The 20819-nt window shown below is 33.2% G+C and overlaps 1 protein-coding gene across 4 annotated transcripts in view; it reads left to right on the plus strand.

Moving 5' to 3' along the window:
* Positions 1–20819, plus strand: part of LOC108911926 (EH domain-binding protein 1) — a 29955-nt gene that overhangs the window by 4554 nt on the left and 4582 nt on the right. For 3 of the 4 annotated variants that reach the window (XM_018717002.2, XM_018717003.2, XM_018717004.2), the window contains 11 exons: positions 2408–2589; positions 5089–5291; positions 8858–9208; positions 9266–9398; positions 11428–11546; positions 11619–12016; positions 12071–12346; positions 15293–15388; positions 18765–18960; positions 19016–19155; positions 19215–19438. In XM_018717002.2, the coding sequence (XP_018572518.1) occupies positions 2408–2589; positions 5089–5291; positions 8858–9208; positions 9266–9398; positions 11428–11546; positions 11619–12016; positions 12071–12346; positions 15293–15388; positions 18765–18960; positions 19016–19155; positions 19215–19438 (2318 nt within the window). The remainder of the gene's footprint in view (positions 1–2407; positions 2590–5088; positions 5292–8857; positions 9209–9265; positions 9399–11427; positions 11547–11618; positions 12017–12070; positions 12347–15292; positions 15389–18764; positions 18961–19015; positions 19156–19214; positions 19439–20819) is intronic. The other variant, XM_018717005.2, reaches the window with a different exon arrangement.

The raw sequence follows: 20819 nt of genomic DNA on the forward strand, positions 1-20819 counted from the left end.
AGTCTAATTAAGCCTCTAACTGAAATTCATAATGACCTACTTTAGCTGTGCCAATTAAAATTTTTTTGAGCTTATGTGCATAAAATATTTTCGAAAGGAAATAACAAATAATTGTAGGTATTTTATTGTCAACGGAATTTTTAATTTCATGTTTACTAATAATTTGAAGTTATCATATCTCAATCACATCACTGCAATGAAGATAGTGGTGATCTAACTATCTAAGTACGAGTCTCAGAATTCATATTTATTTTATTGTGTGTGGTTGTTTGTATCTAAAAGTAAACGCTTTATATTTGCTGGGTTGAAAAAAAAATTATTCTATTTTTATAACATTATATTTCATTCCTGACATTATTATATTCCAATATCTATGCTTGGCTATGTAATTACTTTTTATAAGTTACTTCCTATTGTCACATTTTCCAAAAATAAAATTTCTTATTTCCTAGTTAATTAAAATCTCAGGGCTCTTTAATTGTTCATTATATACCTAGTACCTGTGTTATGTAATTATTTACGATGAACATAAATTAAACAAATTAAATAGGCATTCTTAAATTTCTGAATATAAATGTTATTCAAGTATATTGTCTGTGATGATTGGATGCTACACTAAAAATTCTGAGCACCGTATGATTACAGATTATTCAGATGTATTATCCTTACTTATCTAGTTTAAGTCTGAGACATATATACTAATGGGTAACATTTTATATATAGGTATCCTTTACATTTGCATAACAAGGCTTCACCTACATACATTTTTTGTTTACCGATTGGTGAAGCAGCTAATTGTCATGCATTCGTCAGAACTATTATTTATTAAAAGCAAATTATTTGCAATTCCTATTAGATGTTATTGTTGAAGACGTATACTCATGTTTATTTTTATGTGTGACTTGGTTTAAATTTTTATTGCATAGGCACCTATATTTGAATGTTTCTTGGTAAATAAGTTAAGAATTTTGTGCAAGTAGACAAGTATTTAGGAAAAGAGTTCTTAATTTAGGTATTTAAAGAATACCTATTTAAATATGGCATATGTAGTGAATATTTAAGTAAGGTCTTAAGAATATTAACAAATTTAAAATAATTGAGTCACTGTTCTAAGGCATATTTACTGTGAAAATATCATGTTGCTTTACAATCATATACACCGAAAGCAGTCGGACTAAAAGTACTCAATACTCAATAAATAGAATTTTGTATTGTAAGAACAAAAAACATAACTATTTTCTATTATATTCTAAGTTAATGGAAAACTGAACAGTAGTATCTCCATTATGCATTCAGTTTTGTCCAGATTTTTATAAAATAATGTCTTTATGGTGAAAATTATTATATGTACCTATAGGTTTTACGATAAACAATCTTTTAAGAGTATTTTTTCTGATGCTTGATACTTATTGCGATTCGCCATAACTTAAAACATTTTGAATTAGTTCAACTAAAATCAGATTGTAATAAAATACATCTCTCATCTGTACTTAATCAAGAATATGTGGCAGCTATGATATATAGGTAATTAGGAAAACAAGTTATAAAAAGTAATAATAATACAGCAAATAAATACTTGATCTATAAATTCAATTATTTATTTGATATTTTTAGCAGTTAATAAATCTGCATGGACTCTGTAAGTTACTTTTCTGTAACCACGTAAATATTTTTATTATGGCGATTTCCCATTCTGAATTTTCACTAAAATAAATGATCATTTGAAAATTCTCTTTCCTGCAACCCTTGATAGGCTGTTTTTTTATGTCTGTCAATATTGCTACCTGTAATTGTTTATCACTGTTTTTGAATCCCTAGAAGGTGTTTCCGTCATGCAGTTGAGATATGAACAGTCCTATAGTTTTTAGCTTGAAGTGATTACTTAAAATTTCTGTCCGTCTCCTAATAACTTTTCACAATTATTTCGTGATATTTTTTATTATTCCTAAGGTCTCCTTTTTTTCTCTTTATCAGAATACTTGTGTACATTGTGAAATAAATTGAAATGGGAAAAGTAAATGTTACTATTTCTTATATAGTCAAAAGAAAAAAAAAATGTATGGAAACTTGTAAATACTTTTTGCATAAGCACACATTTTTCAATCTACTGCACACATATTAAATGTTCAATTTATCGTATGAAGAAGTTTAGTGACAAGAAACATTTTCTGCTTTATTTAATTTCCTGGTACATCGTTTTTACTTATACCTATTTGTAGTTTTTCAAATTTAGTTTCAGTAACATTAATAGATTTTTCATTATGGCCAAGTTTTCCTAATAAAATTTCATATGATGTTACTGAAAAGTTGTTAAAAAGAGCGATAGACTCATTACTACCGATTGAACTCATTTGATACACATGGAATTTTTCAGTCTAATTGATGATGTGGATATTTTTATATTTAGGTTCCTCCGACGGGAAAGAAAAGACAACTTGCCATTGCCCACGTCAACATGCGTAAATATGCTAGCGTCGAATCTACACAAACGGAACTTCAAATTAATTTTAAGCCAACTACGAAAAAAGTTACGGGTGCAAAATTGGACTGCACACTCTCGTGTGTCTTCCTTCGAGAAGGAAAAGCAACGTAAGTACTTATTATTTTACATAATGTACAGGGTGTAAGTAACACTCCGTGTCCCTTTTGTAAAATTTAATTTAAATATTTTACCTAAATGGATCATCTTTACAATGTTTTTCATTTAAAATATGCTATGTGATAATGAATGTTTTACTAAAGTGTAGGACTTGCAAAGTATTTCATTGTGTAAATCTTTCCAGTATATTTTTAACTAACTAATTAAAAGCTGTGACGCAGCAGTATAGCCATTACTATATTTAGTTTCATAATAATCATGGAAAAAGTATAACAAAATACAAATTCTATTAGATTACTAATGAGTCTACTAAATTTAAATTTCTTAATTCAGATATTGTTTTTACATGGGCATGCACAAATTTATTCCCTTTCGAATATTATGTTACAACTTTCAGAATATGCTTGATATAAATTTAAAATAATATTGATATAAGAAACTGTATTACATTTCAAAATTGCATTTTATTTAGACAGACTTTACTTACCTCTTCCAAAAACAATGTTAGTATCTATATTCCTGGAAATATTTTTCCTTCAGTCGTAAATAATCAAATTTTTGATAATTGTGGTTATATCACAATAATTTTAAATCCTGGCTTTCCTGTGGTTAATATCTATATATACACTTCGATATGTACATAAAGTAAACATCAAATGAATGTGGTAGCCGAGCTTCTATTTGAAGTATTGCCTAATATTTACTAAAATTTAATTTTTATCTCCATTCTTAAAACAAATATAAATACTTACCATAAAATAGGAAAATTATTTTTGATATTAAATATACTGGTATAATGTTAGGGAGTATTGATGAAGTTAAGAGTATTATTTTTTAATTCATTTTGAATTTAGTATGTTTTATTTTTATACAGGGTGATTGTAAATAAGTGCGAATAATTTTAGGGGGTGGTCGCCGAAGTTATTTTCTGAAAAAAAGTTCATATAAACATAGGTCGAAATATGCTTTGTTTCCAAGATACAGTGTTTAAATTTTAAATTTTTGTTTATTTTTATTAATTATTTCAGTTTTAAAGACATTGACTCGAAATTTGATGGTTGTATTTTATTTAAAAATATTAACAGCTACCTACTAGATCAATAGAAATTTAAAAGTACAACAAAAACGATGCATCCTATGAAAAAAATTGAAGTGACCAATTTCATTCAAAATTGATAGCGGATTTCTAACTAAATATCAAAACGGGAAAAAGTCAGTGGCGTACCATTTTTTTTATATTAAAAAAGTTTGTGGCGTTCTCACACGAATGCCACTGGTGCAAGTAGAAATATTCAGGTCAGCCCAAAAAATGCACGTTTATCCCTCCAAAGCGTTATTCAAATTTCGAGTCAACATCTTTAAAACTCTGAAATAATAAATAAAAATTAAAATTTAAACACTCTGTATCTCGGAAACGAAGCATATTTCGATCTACGTTTATATGAACTTTTTTCCACAAAATAACTTCGACAACCACCCCCTAAAATATTTAGAATTTAAACACCCTGTATAACACAGGAATCATTATTTTTATTTATTAGCATACAGTTTGCATGCAATTCTTCCACATTTTTTTCATAAAAGTGTGTGTGTGTGTTTGTATTCTAAATATAAAGTCACATGAATTCATAAACCCATGAACATTTTTCAACTCTAAACTCTGAATTCTTGAATGAAATGGACTGTATTAAACTCTTAAAATTATTGCTTAATATACAAAATATTTGTTAATGATTACCTCCTAGATATAGTGTCACTTTTAAAAGTTAGTTTTAATTTTTATCTTTTGAATTATCTATCGGAACAATTGAATATATCGTATTAAATAATTATATCATACACATTAAATTTTTGGTATAAGAATACAGGTATATGGTGAGGGTTGTTTTCGGTGTGCGGCAATGTAAAACTCTCTCTCAACAGTAAAAATAAAGTATTTTTATTGAAAACTAGTTAGTGAAAAAAATAAGTGTTGTCGGGGCGAGCGTCCGCTGGAGAGTCTTGGTGTGGTGTCGTTCGCAGGTATCTGGTACTTGGCGCCAATCAGCCGAGGACCTTTCTGGATCCTTGTTGCGTCCCACTTTGCACATTGTTTCTTGTCGCTCTTGACGTAGTACTTAAAATGGTTCACTTGCAGACATGTGTACCCACAATGGTATATGAATAGAATAAACGGTAAATAAGGAAGTAAAATCATTAAAAGAAATTTAAATATAGTCATTTTATGGGGAGAACTGAAATGGATCTGTTTTTGTTATTACTTGCACATTTTTTGTGACTTATATAAACTAAAAAATTTTATTGGGGATGTCTGGTATAACCATATTCTGAAATCAAGATTTCAGAATATGGTTATACCAGATACTCTTTTCCCGAAATCTAGCTTGTGACCGAAATCTCCTCACCCTGTACATGTTTCTACAAAACTTTATGCTCGACTTTATGCTCTTTACTTCAAAATTGTTTAAATTATCACGTACTTGTTGCAGAGATGAGGACATGCAGTCCATGGCTTCTCTGATGTCTGTAAATAATAATACAGATGATATTGCGCCACTGGAAGATGTGGAAGATGAAGAATACTCTTTTAATGATAGTGTAATGAAGAACAGTTTGCATGAAGTCACTCAGCACCTTCAGCAAATGACGAATAGTCTCTCTGGATCTGACTTCGCAAGTACACCTATTAGTGGTAAGTTTTTTTCTACAAAATGTTGTTTACGTAAATTTTTTGTTGGGCAAACTCATGTTATAGCTTGAAGAAGGTATTTTTTCCTTGATCTAAAAAATCTTTGTGGACTTCCCTATAATTTCAGAATTTTTGTGGATCACTCTGGGAAATCCTCATGTTCTGAGAATTCCCCTATTTTATTATCTACAAAACTGAATGAGAGTAACCAAGATAAGGAATATTTTTTCACCGAAGTATTTATTTTTTTTCTGTTTATCATTTTAACTTGCTTATACAGGATGATCCAGTTTGGGTGAATCAAATATTAACCACAGGTAGTTGCAAATAAATATTGTGATTTTTTCTTAATCATTGTTCTATCAGGTATCAATTTCCGTATACCGGACAATTATTGTTAATTTTCGAGATCATATTTTTAAATAAATTACACTTAAAGATCAGGATGCACAACTAAAACAGTATTGCAAGAGCAATATGAATTATATGGGAAAAAATTTCTTTATTACATTTTCTAAAATGTCAATAAGGGCAGTCATCACTGTATTGTCAGAAACTTTGATAAAGTTGAATAGTGCTATTCGTGGTTTGAGGAAAAATATAGTTCCCCAAAAGTTATTATTGTTTGATATTTTTAAGGCAATACAGTTAGAACATAGTTTTGCATTGTAGGCCAACCAATAGAGCGAAAAAAGAGGCTGTTTTTACACTTAAATATTGCAGCAAATTTCATGTATTTCCTTGTGAAAAATACTTAGTAAATGAACCACCAAAGTCGAGAACAATTTTTTTTTAAATTGCAAAAAAATTACATTTTTTGTTTTTTTTTATAATATCTCGAAAAATAATGATGGAATTACTGTCAATAGAACTTTTGTATAGAATAAAAAATCTGTAAAAGGGTTTTTTGTGTGATCCGATCGGTTCATTTTTGATAGACCTTTTTTCAAAAATTCATAACTCCGTGAAATTTGAAGCTGGAAAAATAAATCTTGCGGAAAATGACAAATAATAATATGTAGTTTAATTGTGCGCAAGATGGTTTCTGTCCGATGCATAGTTTTTGCACAATTGCATTATAAACAAATTAGGGTCTTTTTTTGCATATCTCGGATTTTCGTCCCCTGCTCGCTGCTCCCCCCACTACCGCTACTAGACTCTGGCTCGAGCGTACTTTCGATCGTTTTAGGCTACTTTCAAGGGCATTTTTAGCATATTTCCCATGACCTAGGTGAAAATCCGTGATATACAATTTGGAGATTTTGTCGTCTACTTTCAGATGCCGTTTTCAGAATTTAAATTGAACCATTTTTGATAAATCGCCACACTGTGCAAAAAAGACCCTAATTTGTTTATATATCTGTAAAAAATGAACCGATTGGGTCGCACAAAAAACCGTTTTATAGGTTTTTTTATTCTCTACAAAAGTTCTATTGAGAGTAAGACGATACCATCATTATTTTTGAGATACTATAAAAAAGTCAAAAAAATGCAACTTTTTTGCAGTTTTTATTGTTTAAAAAAATCGTTCACGATTTTGCTGGGGAAATCACTTGGGTTTTCATTTACTAAGCATTTTTCAAAAGGTAATATATGAAATTTACTGTAATATTTAAGGGTGCCAAAAAATCTCTATTGGTTGGTCTATTGGATGAGACCCATGAACGATCAGAAAATCCATAAGTCTGTAAATCTGCGTCTGAACATAGCATTAAAAGTTTATCGATTTTCTGTTGTGTGTTACAAAGTCTGCAGGCTTACTGTACAGGAACATAAAAATGAGCAATTAAAAATAAAATTTTCTGTGTCCAAGTATTGTTTAAAAAAAATTGACTGACTGAGTGTGTGTTTCATTTGGTAACAAACACACTATACAGTGTGTTTCACTTTTAATGGAACTGCCCTTATATCTCTCTCATTTCAAATTGAAAAATTTTCGTATTTTAACACGAAATAATTACCTGCAAAGCGATTATTTTGATATAACGACTCGATTTTCATCAAAGGCGCCAGGTTCTAAAATTAAAAAGGGGACGAATTTAAACAAAATATACATTAAGTTCTTTTTTTATTCAAAAGTTTCTTCTTTAGCATCCTCGGAATAAAATATATTTCAGTGCTCGAGATTTGCGTACCCAAATATTTACGATTTTTTTTATTATTGGTTAATTGTTAACTTAAAAATTACTGAAAATAGATAAGTTTTTCCCGTAACTTTTTGTTTTAGTAATTTTTTTTAATGTGTTCCTAAGGTTTTCACATTTATTGAAGATATTCACAACAAAAAATCATTTCAATTAACTAACTTTATTTTCTCTATGCATTTTCAACCTTTTGCTTTGTAACATCGTCACATATTTGCCTAATTTTATTTTCTAAACCATATTAATATGAAGCTTATCCTTCTAAATTTTTGTTTTGTATGTATGTATGTTTTTGTATGTTTTGTTTTGAGCATGATTAACATGCTCCAGTAATGGAGATTTATTATTTAGTTGATATTGGAATTATGTTTCTTCATTAGACGCCTATCACTCGATGAATATTGTCAGTAAATCTGAAAATAATAGAATTTGACTGCTTAAGAAGGCTGTATAGCAAATCGGTAACCAGCAATACATTTTTATAGATTTTATTACACTTTTTGTCTAAACATGAATCAATACACAAATAACAGACTTTCCTCCACTCCAACACAGTTTTTTTATAAAATGGACTTGGTTTGAAACTCAGATCACTTTTTGTTGTAAAGAAAATTGTAATTTGCATCCTAAATTACAAATTTCTTTACACAAAAAAGTTATTTGAGTTTCAAACTAAGTCCATTTTATAGAAAATCTGTGTTAAAATGGAGGAAAGCCTGTTATTAATTCATATTTAGACGAACTAAAAAAAACTGAAAAAACTAAATGTTTGGGCACTTATCTTCAACACTTTTAAAGATATCTTTTGCAAAATAGGTACAGAGGTGTTTGTAGGGATGCGAAATTAGAATATAGGGTGTAACATTAAGTGAGGATCAGTTTTTTGGTAGTTGCTGTTCCCTTGAATACGAATCTGAAATTCTTGTTTTTAATCAATGCTGTAAGGTCACGTATTGCAAATACATGAATTGTTAGCAATCTACAGTGCATGTGAAGGGAGATAGTGCAGGTCGACGAGGACGAAGCGAGGTACAGAGATGTGAAGTTGAAGTTATATTTAAAGAGAAAACAATTTGTTATTAAATTCCTAACGAACTTCGTGTCTTGAGGTCCATATAGTTAACCAGGCAGTTGGCAGGTTACACATTTAAGAGATTTAGGTTTTTACGACCGAATTTGACAAAATAAACTATTGATACCTGTTTTTAAAGTAACTAACTTTTAGATAAAATAATCATTAACATGTATTTTTTAAAGAAGGCGACATCTTACTATTGATTTTAGAACCAAAATTAAAATCAAATCGGTGGTATTAGAGAATAATTGTTTTGCAAGTTATTATTTTGTATTGAAGTACCAAATAAACGAAATATGGCTCCTTGAAATATGAAATGCGGTGTATATTAGTCGCACTTTGTTTTGCAGTGGCTAGCATACAGTCAGACGAAAAGACCCCGACCGCGGAAACGTTCTCGCCACCCGCTGAGAAATCTAAACTAGTCAAGCCCGTATCAGTGCCACCTCCAAAAGAAAGCGATTTCGCAACCGACGATAACGATATTTATTCTGAACAGTGCACAGAGCTACTGGACAGATTAGAGAATTTAGAGGAAGAATGTGAAGCCGAATTCCCCACTGTAAATGTAATTAACCAACTGCCGGTTAATAAGCCAACGGAAACGATCGTTCAGAAGAGCGTAAACTTGAAATTAGAGCCGCTAGAGTTAAAAGAACACATTGAAATGCCCAAGGCGCCGCAAAAGCTAACGACACCTGGTAAGACACTGTATTTATTTCGTGAGCCTTATTTTTTAATGTACGACGTATCTGTAGGACAGGATTTGTTGGAGTGGTGTAAAGAAATGACCAAATCTTACCAAGGAGTGAAGGTAACTAATTTAACTACTAGCTGGAGGAATGGTATGGCTTTTTGTGCGCTTATCCATCATTTTGAGCCTGATTTGATGTAAGTAATTTACATAATTTTTCCTATTTTAATTTTTTGAGATTCAAACACTTTAATTAGAAATTAAAAAAACTTCAGGAAATCGTAGCATTGTGAAATAACTTCTGCAATAATTTTTAACTTCGGATATTACAGTTTTTTCAAATTAAACATTTTATTTTTGTTGGTACTTGCTTTATAGGGGGGGGGACCAAAAATAACCGGACGAAATTCATTGTGTGTCTCTCTTCTAGTTCAGGCTTTTCTCGCTAGGTGGGTGTCACGTAACCCCTTCTGAGTCTGCCAAGTGGCGTCACTTGATACTGTTGCAGCGAACTTCTGAAACAGTTTTCGTGCGCCAACTATTTCGATCTTAAAATGGTTGATATTTGGGAACAGCGTGCAACATTGAAATTTAATTTTCTGTTTGATAAAAGTGCATCGGACTTGTATGTCCAAAACTGACGAAAATGTGGAAAAAAATCACACGACTCAGTTGATATGTTTATGGCTTATAAAGAACATGGTTTGAAAAAAACTCAAGTGTATGAGTGGTCTTCTAGGCAATTTGTCAACAACTGAAATTTATGACCCAGTCGCCCAGTGCGGCTGTGTTTGTGCGCCGTTTGTCCGCGCGCGCGTTCTTCAACTGGGCGTATATGTAAGAAAGTTTAATTTATGGCTACTACTACATATTGGTTATTGGGTAAATAATGCGTAATAGGTAATTAATGAATGACGGATAATTAACGGATTAATGGTAATTATCATGTATCGGTTACTTGAAGTTACAACCCCAGTACAAAATTTTTATCAAGTACTCGAATACAAATAGTAGGAATACAGACATCCCTAGATTTTACTTTTGTACAGGCAAAGTTCCATGCATCACTCTCAGCGACAACTTTAAAGTTATTTTTTCAGTAATTCAACTTTGGAATATTTTTTTCGGACGGAATTAGAGAATATTAGTTTAAACAAGAAATATTCTACGAGTAAATATATTTGTATGTTCACTGTTCAAAATGATTTGTTTTTTTATTCACTGGAAAAGCCTTATTTTAAATAACAACAAATTTTATTTTGCTTTAAATTATATCGTTGTCGTCATCTGTTTATATTGTAATTATATTAAAATATATTATACAGGGTGTCTCGAACTTATTGCAACAAAATTTGGTCACATATTCTTAAGACAAATTTAGGGGACCCGTATTTTTAATTTTTGCCAAGTAGCCCCCTCTTTTGGAACTACAGCCCCCTGAAATCCGCCCTTAAGAATAACCTTTTTTTTATATCTCAGAACGCTGTTGTACGAGAATCACTAAATTTGGTACACAGGGGTTTTACGACATGTGGAATCTGATGGTGCTACCCTTTTTGACGAGGAATCCCCTTAAGACAATTTTTCGTGGGTCCACTTGTCTTTGGAGTAAAAAAAAGTTGGTCGCATATTTAAATTTCTTAAAAAATATTAGTCCCCTAGAAAGCCATTAAATTTAGAAATTTTTTTATCTCTTGATACCTTTTTCGTAAAACGCAATGTTTTCGAGAAAAATCAATGTGATCGAATACATGTCGTGATTCGCCATTTTCCTCAAAAACGTTGCGTTTTATGAAAAAAATATCAAGGGACAAAAAAGTTTCTAAATTCAATGGCTTTCTAGCTAACTAACAATTTTTAAGAAATTCAAATTTGCGACCAAATTTTTTTGGGTCCAACGGCAAGGGGGCCCACGAAAAAGTGTCTTAATTGGGTTCCCCGTCAAAAAGCGTAGCACAATCAGATTCCACATATCATAAAACCTCTGTGTACCAAATTTAGTTATTCTTGTACAACAGGGTTCTGAGATATAAAAAAGACTATTCTTAGGGGCAGATTTCAGGGGGCTGTAACTTCAAAAGAGGGGGCCACTTGGCAAAAAGAAAAAATACTGGTCCCCTTTCGTCTTAAGAATCTATGACCAAATTTTGTTACATTAATTTCGGGACACCCTGTATACTGTTTTAAAAATAGTGCAACTGTATTAAATAAAAATAATTTTTTTAGTGAATTTGATTCTTTATCTCCTCACGACGTAAAAGGTAACTGTAAAAAGGCTTTCGATGCCGGTGACAAACTGGGAATTCCAAGAGTTATCGAGCCAACAGATATGCACATGTTAGCAGGTAATGATTAAATTTTTTAATTAAAATTGCTCATTTTTAAATTATTTGAAACTATTGCAATTATTTTTTTAGTTCCGGACAAACTGGCAGTTATGACGTACCTCCACCAACTTAGGGCGCATTTTACCGGCCACCAGCTGGAAGTCCAACAGATAGGCAAAACTTCCGAGGAGAGTAATTACATCATCGGGAAATTCAATACCGACAAAGACACCGACATTACCAAACAAGTTTTCGGCCAGGAAATCATTAATTTACGGAAAGCCAAACAGAGCAGGAAGCAGGAAAGCATCAAAGAGAAGGAGATGAACAGTGTGAATAAAGAAACCGATCACAAAGGAGACGCCTCGAAGTTACGCCTGCAGCTGAAAAATACAAACGAGCCCGAGCCTGTCAAAGAGAAGTCCCCGACGATGGTGAAGGACGTCAAGGATATTATACTCAGCAGTTCGAAGACTATCATGAGTAAAGTAAGTAATATTTGAGATAACGTATCCGACGAGTGCATTGAATGTATTTTACAGGTTATATCGTCTCCCGGGAGGGACAAGCAGCAGCAACAGCAGAAGAAGCAGGAAGAGAAGAAGGCGGAAGTTAAGAAACCGATACTCATGACCAGGCGCGAGTTGACGGATCCTTTCGGATCTGACGATGAGGACGAACCTCCGCCGTTCGATAATAGAGTAATGAATAATAAGGTGCCCGAGACGAACGGGGACGTGCACCGTGCCGTCGATTCTTCCGATAATGTGGAGAAGAAGGAAGACGATGTGTTCTCCGACTTGCCTAAACCAAATCTTGTAAGTTGCAGCTTAATATCTGTTTTTATGTTTTAGTGAATTTGTTGTGTTTATTCTGAACGCCTTTTTGCTCAACGCTTCTATAATTTTGGAAAATAGGTGTATGGGGTGGGCCAATCTCGACATTTGAAAAAGTTAAGACGTCTCTAGTTTGAATTACGAGAAAAAAGTGAATGATGAAAACCACATTTAGATGTTTTGTTTCTTTTAAAAGATACCGGATATCTTTAATTTTTGTCTGTTTTTGCGACATTAAATGGTTGCCTTTTAGATTTTGGGAATAGACAATCCTGGTGCTGCCATCTGACAACCGACGTTCCTATGGTAAAGTTCGCCTTTTGTCGGTATACTTGCTCTGAATGTTTCGACGTACAGGCGCTATTTGTGTTGTTTACATTGACTTGAAAAATTCATCTCGGCTATAAAAATGGAATTAAGTCGTGAACACTTCCATGCGATTATTTTTTGCAACTTTCGACGTGGATTATCTCAACAATAACGCATCGATGAACTCAGTTCGACTTTTGGCGATGAAGCGGCATCAAAAACCAATGTATATCGGTGGTATACGCAATTCAATCGTAGCCGTGGTTCACTCACTGACGAATTTTGTGAATTTCATCCAAAATCGGTTGTTGTTCCAGAAAACATTAATGCTGTGCAAGAGCATTGTGTGGCTTATTGTGAGATTGTGGCATCCTAGGGCATTCAATATTGCAAGAACATTTGGCCGTCCAAAAAATTTGAATTTGTTCGCGTTGGATCCGACGTCATTTGATAAACGCTCAAAAAAAGGCTTGTGTTGATTGGTCGAAAGAAATGATCAATAAATACGATCGTGATGCTTCGTAATACATCTATGACATCGTAGCAGGTGACAAATCATAGATCTATGCCCGAAAGTAAACAGCAGTCGAGTGTATGGATTTTTCAAGATGAGCCAAATCCAACAAAACTTGTTTACATTTTTCTAAATGGAAAAACCGGACATGTGGTCACTGTACCATTAATGCAACGTCAGTCACATCTGAATGGTACACAACCATTTATTTGCCAGAAGCCTTCGGAAAGATAAGGGAAACCAACCGCCGAAGTCGCGTCATTCTCTATCAAGAAGATGCGGGTTCCCTCGCATCAGCTCAAACAACAGATTTTTAGAGAATTGAAAAAGTCGACTTGATGAGTCATCCGCCGTACAGCCCTTATTTGACACCTAATGACTTTTTTATTCCCGTGCATCAAAATATAAATTACAAGGTCAATTTTTTTCGACGCGTGAAAAAGCTGTTGATATGTTCAAATTGCATGTTTTTGGAGGTATCTCAATTGGAATGGAAAGTGCTTTAAAAATTGGTTCAGTCACATGTATATTGATCTTCATAGAGAATTTTTAGATAAACAATAAATTTTTTTTGTTCCTTATTCCTGAAATATAAAAGGCAACCCTGGTAAACTCATTTTTCAGCCCAAAACTTCTAAAATATCACACATATTTTAGGGGTGGAAAAATACTGTCTTGAATATTCATGAAAAGTGTCTTAAAAATTTCTGAACAAAAAATCAATATTTCAACGCCTTCTTCGCTCTTGTATTTTCGATAAATGGTGTGGTCTTGGCATTTGCAGTAATGTGGAAAGTTTGATAAACCTTTAAAATGTTAGTTAAGTAGATATACAGGTTGTAGAAAGCCTAATCTCAAATAAATATGAAATTTCTACACTAATGATCTCTTCATATTTCCCATGAATTTTCTATTAAACATGATTTATGTAGAAATTTAGTTTTTGTTTTTAGGGTTGAGCCTCTGTTGCCTCTATTAAAATGCAAAATATCTACATCAATTATATTTTTGACATTGCCATTAATACATTTTATTAAAAATTACATTTCTATTAGAATAAATAAATATACATTTCAGATAATATTCAAACGATTTTTTGTGTAAAATCGTGTATTATACATCATTTGAAAGAAAATTTTTTGCAGATTTAAAAAATGTATGTAAGGAATTCAAAGAATATAATTTTAGATTATAATTTAAAACCCAAAAATTTTAGAAAAATATTATAGCACTAAATTCTATGCCAAACAATAAGTATATAACCTCTTTAGAAAAACAAAAAAATTTTTGCCAAAGAAAAGAAATTTATTCAAACTCACAAGAAAACTACCAAAAAAGAGAAATGCTGTGTTTAAATATTCGAGACGACCAGTTTCTATCATTTATTTTTCTTTTCTTTTTTTTGAAAATAAAACCAGGGACGTTTTAACTACTTTTTTTGCATCCTGGGGAAATATAAGAAAACCCTGTCAAAATTGGGTCACCCTGTACAATGTATTTCTCTACGCTTTGCACCTCACCCACAGCTGTTGCTTTTGATTATGATAAAAAAAATTATTAGCTGTCAAACTTGTTTATGTCTATTAGTTTGGTGAATACATCTGACAACACTAAAGGAAGTTACTCTACTTGAAAGTTAACACTTCATATTACACTGCAATATCCTAAAAATCACTATATTTAGTACTACATTTGATATTTTCTCTTAGAGACGTAACAAATCATTTTATAATTTTTTTAAGGATCAAATTGGAGCAAAATGAAAAAAGCATGTCCAGTTTTTATCTTACTTTCATTTTGCAATTTATTTAAAATACGGGATACTTTCATTTATTAAAAAAAAAATTGAAGATATGATTTTTTACCACTTCTATTATTTCTGGGCTACCTGTACTATAAAACATTCTCCTCTCGATTCTGCTACTCGCAGAAAATATCTTTAAATACTTCTGGCTTCGTAGATGTATTAAAATAAAAATCTTGTTGCTGTTACTAACCAATAGGGCAGATTTTCCAAGGGAAATTTTTGTGTCATACTCGATATAACTGCTACTAACAATTTGAAGGTTTGGCATGCTATTAAAATGTTTTTGACGCGTGTGCAGCAAATACTCATGCGACACTCCGAGCAAAGAGAGAGGGCGCGAATGCTACTAGAGCAGACAAGAAAAGAGAATTCCAATCCCGCCTCACCCACAAAGGTACGTATTGCTATTTTTGACTGATTTACAGAAAGTTAATAAGTCCTGGTGTGTGTGCCCCTTGTTCTGATTCCGTCAAGATTCCAAATTGGAGGTTATATACAACGCGTTGAATATTCCACCGACGAAATTCTACAAATGATTCTAGGACCGAAAATAAGAAACAAAGTCATACGATTGTGCCTGCAAATGCTTTGTTTTAATAATACACATTACAGATTGAAAAGCTTTTGCTATTTTTTCCCTTATTCTCAATTATTTTACATGTTTGAGTGCTATTACAAATGATCTAAGGGCGATACTTTTTGTAGAAATACCAGTCTAACCATCTCGACCAGTAACTTGGTCTACCACAATGTTACGTTAAAATTGGATTCAAGGTAGATCATTGGAGGGATGGTCAAGAGAAATCTGTTCTGCGACAGGCCAGATTTCTCATAGAGAGCCCATAGGTGGAAACAAATTGAAAAATTTGTTTGCCGAGTAGAAGCAGCATTAGGAATGTCACAGAACTTCTAACGGGTCATGGACATTTAAACAAATACCTCAATAGAATTGATCAATGTCAGTGCAAGACATGAAGATGAGGATTTCATACATATCAGCTGTCATTGGAAAAGATACAAGTACCTGAGGGCAGCATTCCTGTTAGTTCTGGATATTAGATGGTTTCTAGCAGAGCTAGTGCTTGTCTTCACATAAAACGTTGGCCTGTTTTAAAATCACTTATTGGCGGCATGCACAATAGGTTGTGAGACCTGAGTACACAGTCTTGTCACATCAATAACCATCTGAATATTTTTGTTTGATACGTTTTATAAGTGTTCATCAAACTGTAACTCGTTCATCATCTTAATCAGATTTAAAAGGTTCTTCAATAAGTTTACCATTTTTAAAATACTCTTAGTTTGTTCCCAGAAATTCCAAAGTGCTTCACATTTCAATGTATTGGAGGCTGTTTCATCTTCCACATTTTAGCATTTTTGTAGCAACCTACTTGTTTTGACTTCTATTTAACGTCAGACATATTTTATTTTCAATAGCTTATTTACCGCTAATTTGTTGCCTTTGCATGGGTATGTGGCTTCAATGCGACTTGTATATTCATCAAGTTGTGAGGCTACGTTTCGATGTTTTTCAGTATCCTACGGACAGGTTTAGTACTTGTTAAAAGTACCCGCAGATCTCTTTCAAGTTATCTGCTTCTTCATTGACCAGTATTTCTTTATGTCCTGACGTCTATCTATTGAAGTATATCACCTCATTGTGAATAGCTACAGTAGATAGGTCTTGGTGGCAGTTCTAGACCAATTTGGAGGCAAGCTTTTGTCTTTGTTACCATTTGGCTGCCGAAGTAGATAAGGGCCTAATTGCCTTTATACCCCCTCCTAATATTTTCCTATAAAATTCAATGAAGTTTAGAGCTGGCACCAACTCTTCCTGCTGCAGTTTTGGATCTGTATGTGTACCAAACTAGTGTTCTAGGTCACTCTTTGGAATTTAGATAGCTCCAGTTCTGACAATCTTTGATTTGTCTCTAGCCACCATATCAGTGAGTCTTCTAACTCTCCGTCTTTTTTGTAAAAAGCGTTGCTGTGGTTTTTTCGGGTTTACCAAGATTTTCCTTTTGCACCACTACAATTTTTTGAGCCTGTTCATGTTATGTATTATACAGGGTCTGAAAGTCCCCATGGTTCATCGGCCGTTACGTGAGAGCGATAAAGTTATAGAAATCCGTGCGATAGAGAAGGATTGCTATAATGAAGGCGTCTCATAGTCACCGCCCGTTTTGCCCTTCCACAAATAAGATCCACTTCCACTTGTAATTCAGCGACCGGTTGTCATCTTGTTTTCGTCGTTTGGCTTTTCTTTAATAGATGTCACTACTTATACAATTTCGACTTCGGTATTCCGATATGTTAATACAATCCGTTAACAGAGGGCAGCACAACACGTAACAAAAAAAACTTTTTACTGTAGCTAGTAGATACCTCTGTTCGTAAATCTAGTGACCTTGTTTCTCCTACTAAGAAGTTATTCTAATGGAGTATAGTGCTCAGTTGCATTTAAAGTTCATTTAGTTGTCATTTAAGTATACTTTGCCCTCTGTTAACGGATTGTATTAACATATCGGAAAACTGGAGTCGGAATTGTATAAGTAGTGACATCTATTAAAGAAAAGCCAAAGGACGAAAACAAAGATGACCACCGGTCGCTGAATTACAAGTGGAAGTGGATCTTATTTGTGGAAGGGCGAAACGGGCGGTGACTATGAGACGCCTTCATTATAGCCATCCTTCTCTTTCGCACGGATTTCTATGACTTACTTTATCGCTCTCACGTAATGGCCGATATACCATGGGGACTTTCCCACCCTGTATACAGTATATCCTTGGGTAGGTTTGAGGTAAATGTAACTAAAAGTATGGTCTTATTTTTTATGTGATCTGTTTTATGGAGAACTGTAATAATATAGCTTCAAGGGCATTGGCTGAATCAGGTAGTGAATAAGTGATTCAGTTCTACGAGGAAGTGTGTTATTAATATAAAACAAAATAAATAAATGAAGGGAAATTTTATTACCCTGTCTTTCAAAAATAAAATTGCAGGCCTACGTTCATATGAACTTTTTTCCCATTTTTGGTCAGAAAATCAACTGTACAATATTGTGGTGGAATATAGTAATGCCCTGTATAAGTACGGATAATTTTTCAGAATATATAGTAACGTTTATTTTAAAAATTGTACACAATATGGAATGTGGGAACTATTATTTTTATAAATAAAAAAAATTAGTAACTTATCCCCTCTGTACCTAAACAATAGATAGAAATAGCAATACTAATGTCTTTATGTTTTGAAGGAGTAGGTATTCTAAATATGTATATTTACTTACAAGTACAAATTGTTTCTTCAAAATTTGCATTCATATTCACATTTGTACATTTCATTGCAGCTTTTTAGTGAATGCAAATATGTAAAAAAATAAAGAGGACTCATAAGAATCCTTATTTTTGCCACAAATACAATGCATTTTATGTGTTGTGTCCGTGGATTGAGTGAGAGGGAAAATTTTTCTGTAATTTTTTAGAGAAAATTATTTAAAAAATTCTTATGCTTAAATATAAGATAAATGCTCTTCATACAATAGCGATGCTATGGCAGCATTTTGTTGACACTCCTCGTCAATAATCAATGAATTCACTGCTGTAAATAAGAATTTTAAACACGGAGTATTTAATGCAAAAAGAACGTCCTCTACAATATTTGCATTCTCGTTCATGTTCATGTTCACAAATATTCAGAATCTCACATCCAGAATAACCTTGTTATCTGGTTTCGTATTTATTAACGCGAGTAATTTTAATGACTACAGTCCGAAGAGGAAAGGCAAGCACAGCTTCGTGAAAGAGCGAGGAGGTTACTTGCTGAAGCCAGGAGGGGATCGGGCGGTCCTACTACGGAAATAATTCGGGTTAGTCCAGAATCAGTGAAAGCTTACGTGGAGGCTGAAGATAAGCTTCACATGTTGGATAACGAAATCCACTATCTGGAGAGGCAAAACAGCTCAGGTACTGCCATCCTCACACAATTTGCCACTGAAAATTAAAACGTATATTTATTTAGGTTCGGAGAAAAATGGAAGTATATACTCATCAAAAACTGTAAATAATACGGAGGATCCTATTGAAAAATCTAGTCCTAATGATAGTAGTAGAGATAAAATCACACCTGATAAGTTACCTGATGAATTAGGCTTAAAAGAGGTATGTGTCGACATTTTAATGTTAAATTTACAATATTTTATCGAACATATTTTTCTCAGATGGGTATTGATGTGCACACATGGATAGACAAAGAAAACGACGACCTGGAAAGAGAACAAAGTGCCATTGACGAGCAGGCTGCGATCCTCGAGAAACAATTACGAGCTGTAATGGAGTCCCGGGACAGTAACGGGGAAGAGGAAGAGGCCCTTATGGCGAAGTGGTTCATGTTCGTCAACAAGAAGAATGCTTTGCTCAGGCGGCAGATGCAACTTAATATTCTGTGAGTAATGAAATTTTAAGGAATTTTTATAACGAGATTTTTTCAGTTATTGGTTCACGTTTATAACATTTTTCCCATTTACTGGGAAAAAATTTAGTTAGTTTAATTTTCCACAGTAATCTTTGACATTTTTAATTATAACAGATAATTAGTTGACAAATGACAAATATCCTGCATTTTCTTGCATGTGACAACTAAAGTCGAAAGTTGAAACCATTTATCACAAATTCTACTAAAAATTGCAGCATGCTACATAAATATCAAAATTTTAATAGAGATTCTAGGAAAGTCATATGGATCATTTCACATTAGATTTTAATTGGAAATCATATGAGGAAAATTTGGAGGTTGATCGAAATGGAGAAGTCATGTGCCATCAATCGGAATAAGTGATATCAGAACGGGCAATATCTGATTAATATAGCAGGCTTCCAAGTAGGTTTTCAGCGGTATTGCAACATGTGGCTGAGTGTTGTCATGCTGCAAAATCACCTTGTTGTGCCTCTTCCTCATATAGCAGTCGTTTTTCCTTAAATGTTCAGCTCATACGCATCAATTGTAATTGTCCCGTGATGGTTTCATTCAGTTTAAGTAGCTCATAATAAACTACACCCAGCTGATCCCACCAAACGCAGAGCAGCAGCTTGAAACCATGGATATTTGGCTTTGCCGATGATATTGACCCATGGCTACGCTTGCTGTTCTGTATCTCCCGGCTTCAACTCGTACGTACGGCACAAAATGTTCTTGCTTTTGAATCATTTTTAATGCTGAGATTGCTTTCAGTGTGCAGCAAAATAAAACTCTCTCAACTGCAAAATAAAAGTATTTTTATTGAAAACCAAGTTTAGCGAGAAGGAATGTTGTTGGGGCGAGCGTTCTCTTAAGAGTCTTGGTATGGAGTCGCTCGCATGTATATGTGTCTGGTCATGGCGCCAATCTGCCGTGGACCTTTCCTGGAACCCTGGTGCGTCCCGCGTCTAACTCCTAATGATTCTGCGAGTTCAGCTAACATTTGACACGAGCCTTCATGAAGTTATTCTTCCAATTCTTCATTTGCAATCTGCTTCTTTGCGTCAGCTTTCTTTATCTTCAACATCATAATCATTATTTTTTAAGCGTCTAAACCAATCTCTGTATGTTGTTTGCGACAGAGCATGGTCGCATAAGTCTGCACAAGAATTCTGTGTAGGTACTTCAGCTGCAGATTTATTTTGTAAAGTTCCGGCAAATAATCTTTTTTAGGCACGAAATTAGACATGTTTAAAACTATGAGAAAAAAAAATAGTTTACACTTCGGCGAAATAACATATATTGAATTTCAAGCTTGACCTGTTGGAAAACAGAAAACTTGAACAACATCTCTATATATTTTAGGATT

The sequence above is a fragment of the Anoplophora glabripennis genome, unplaced genomic scaffold, assembly GCF_000390285.2.
Source record: "Anoplophora glabripennis isolate ALB-LARVAE unplaced genomic scaffold, Agla_2.0 scaffold580, whole genome shotgun sequence".
In the NCBI taxonomy this organism is placed as follows: Eukaryota; Metazoa; Arthropoda; class Insecta; order Coleoptera; family Cerambycidae; genus Anoplophora; species Anoplophora glabripennis.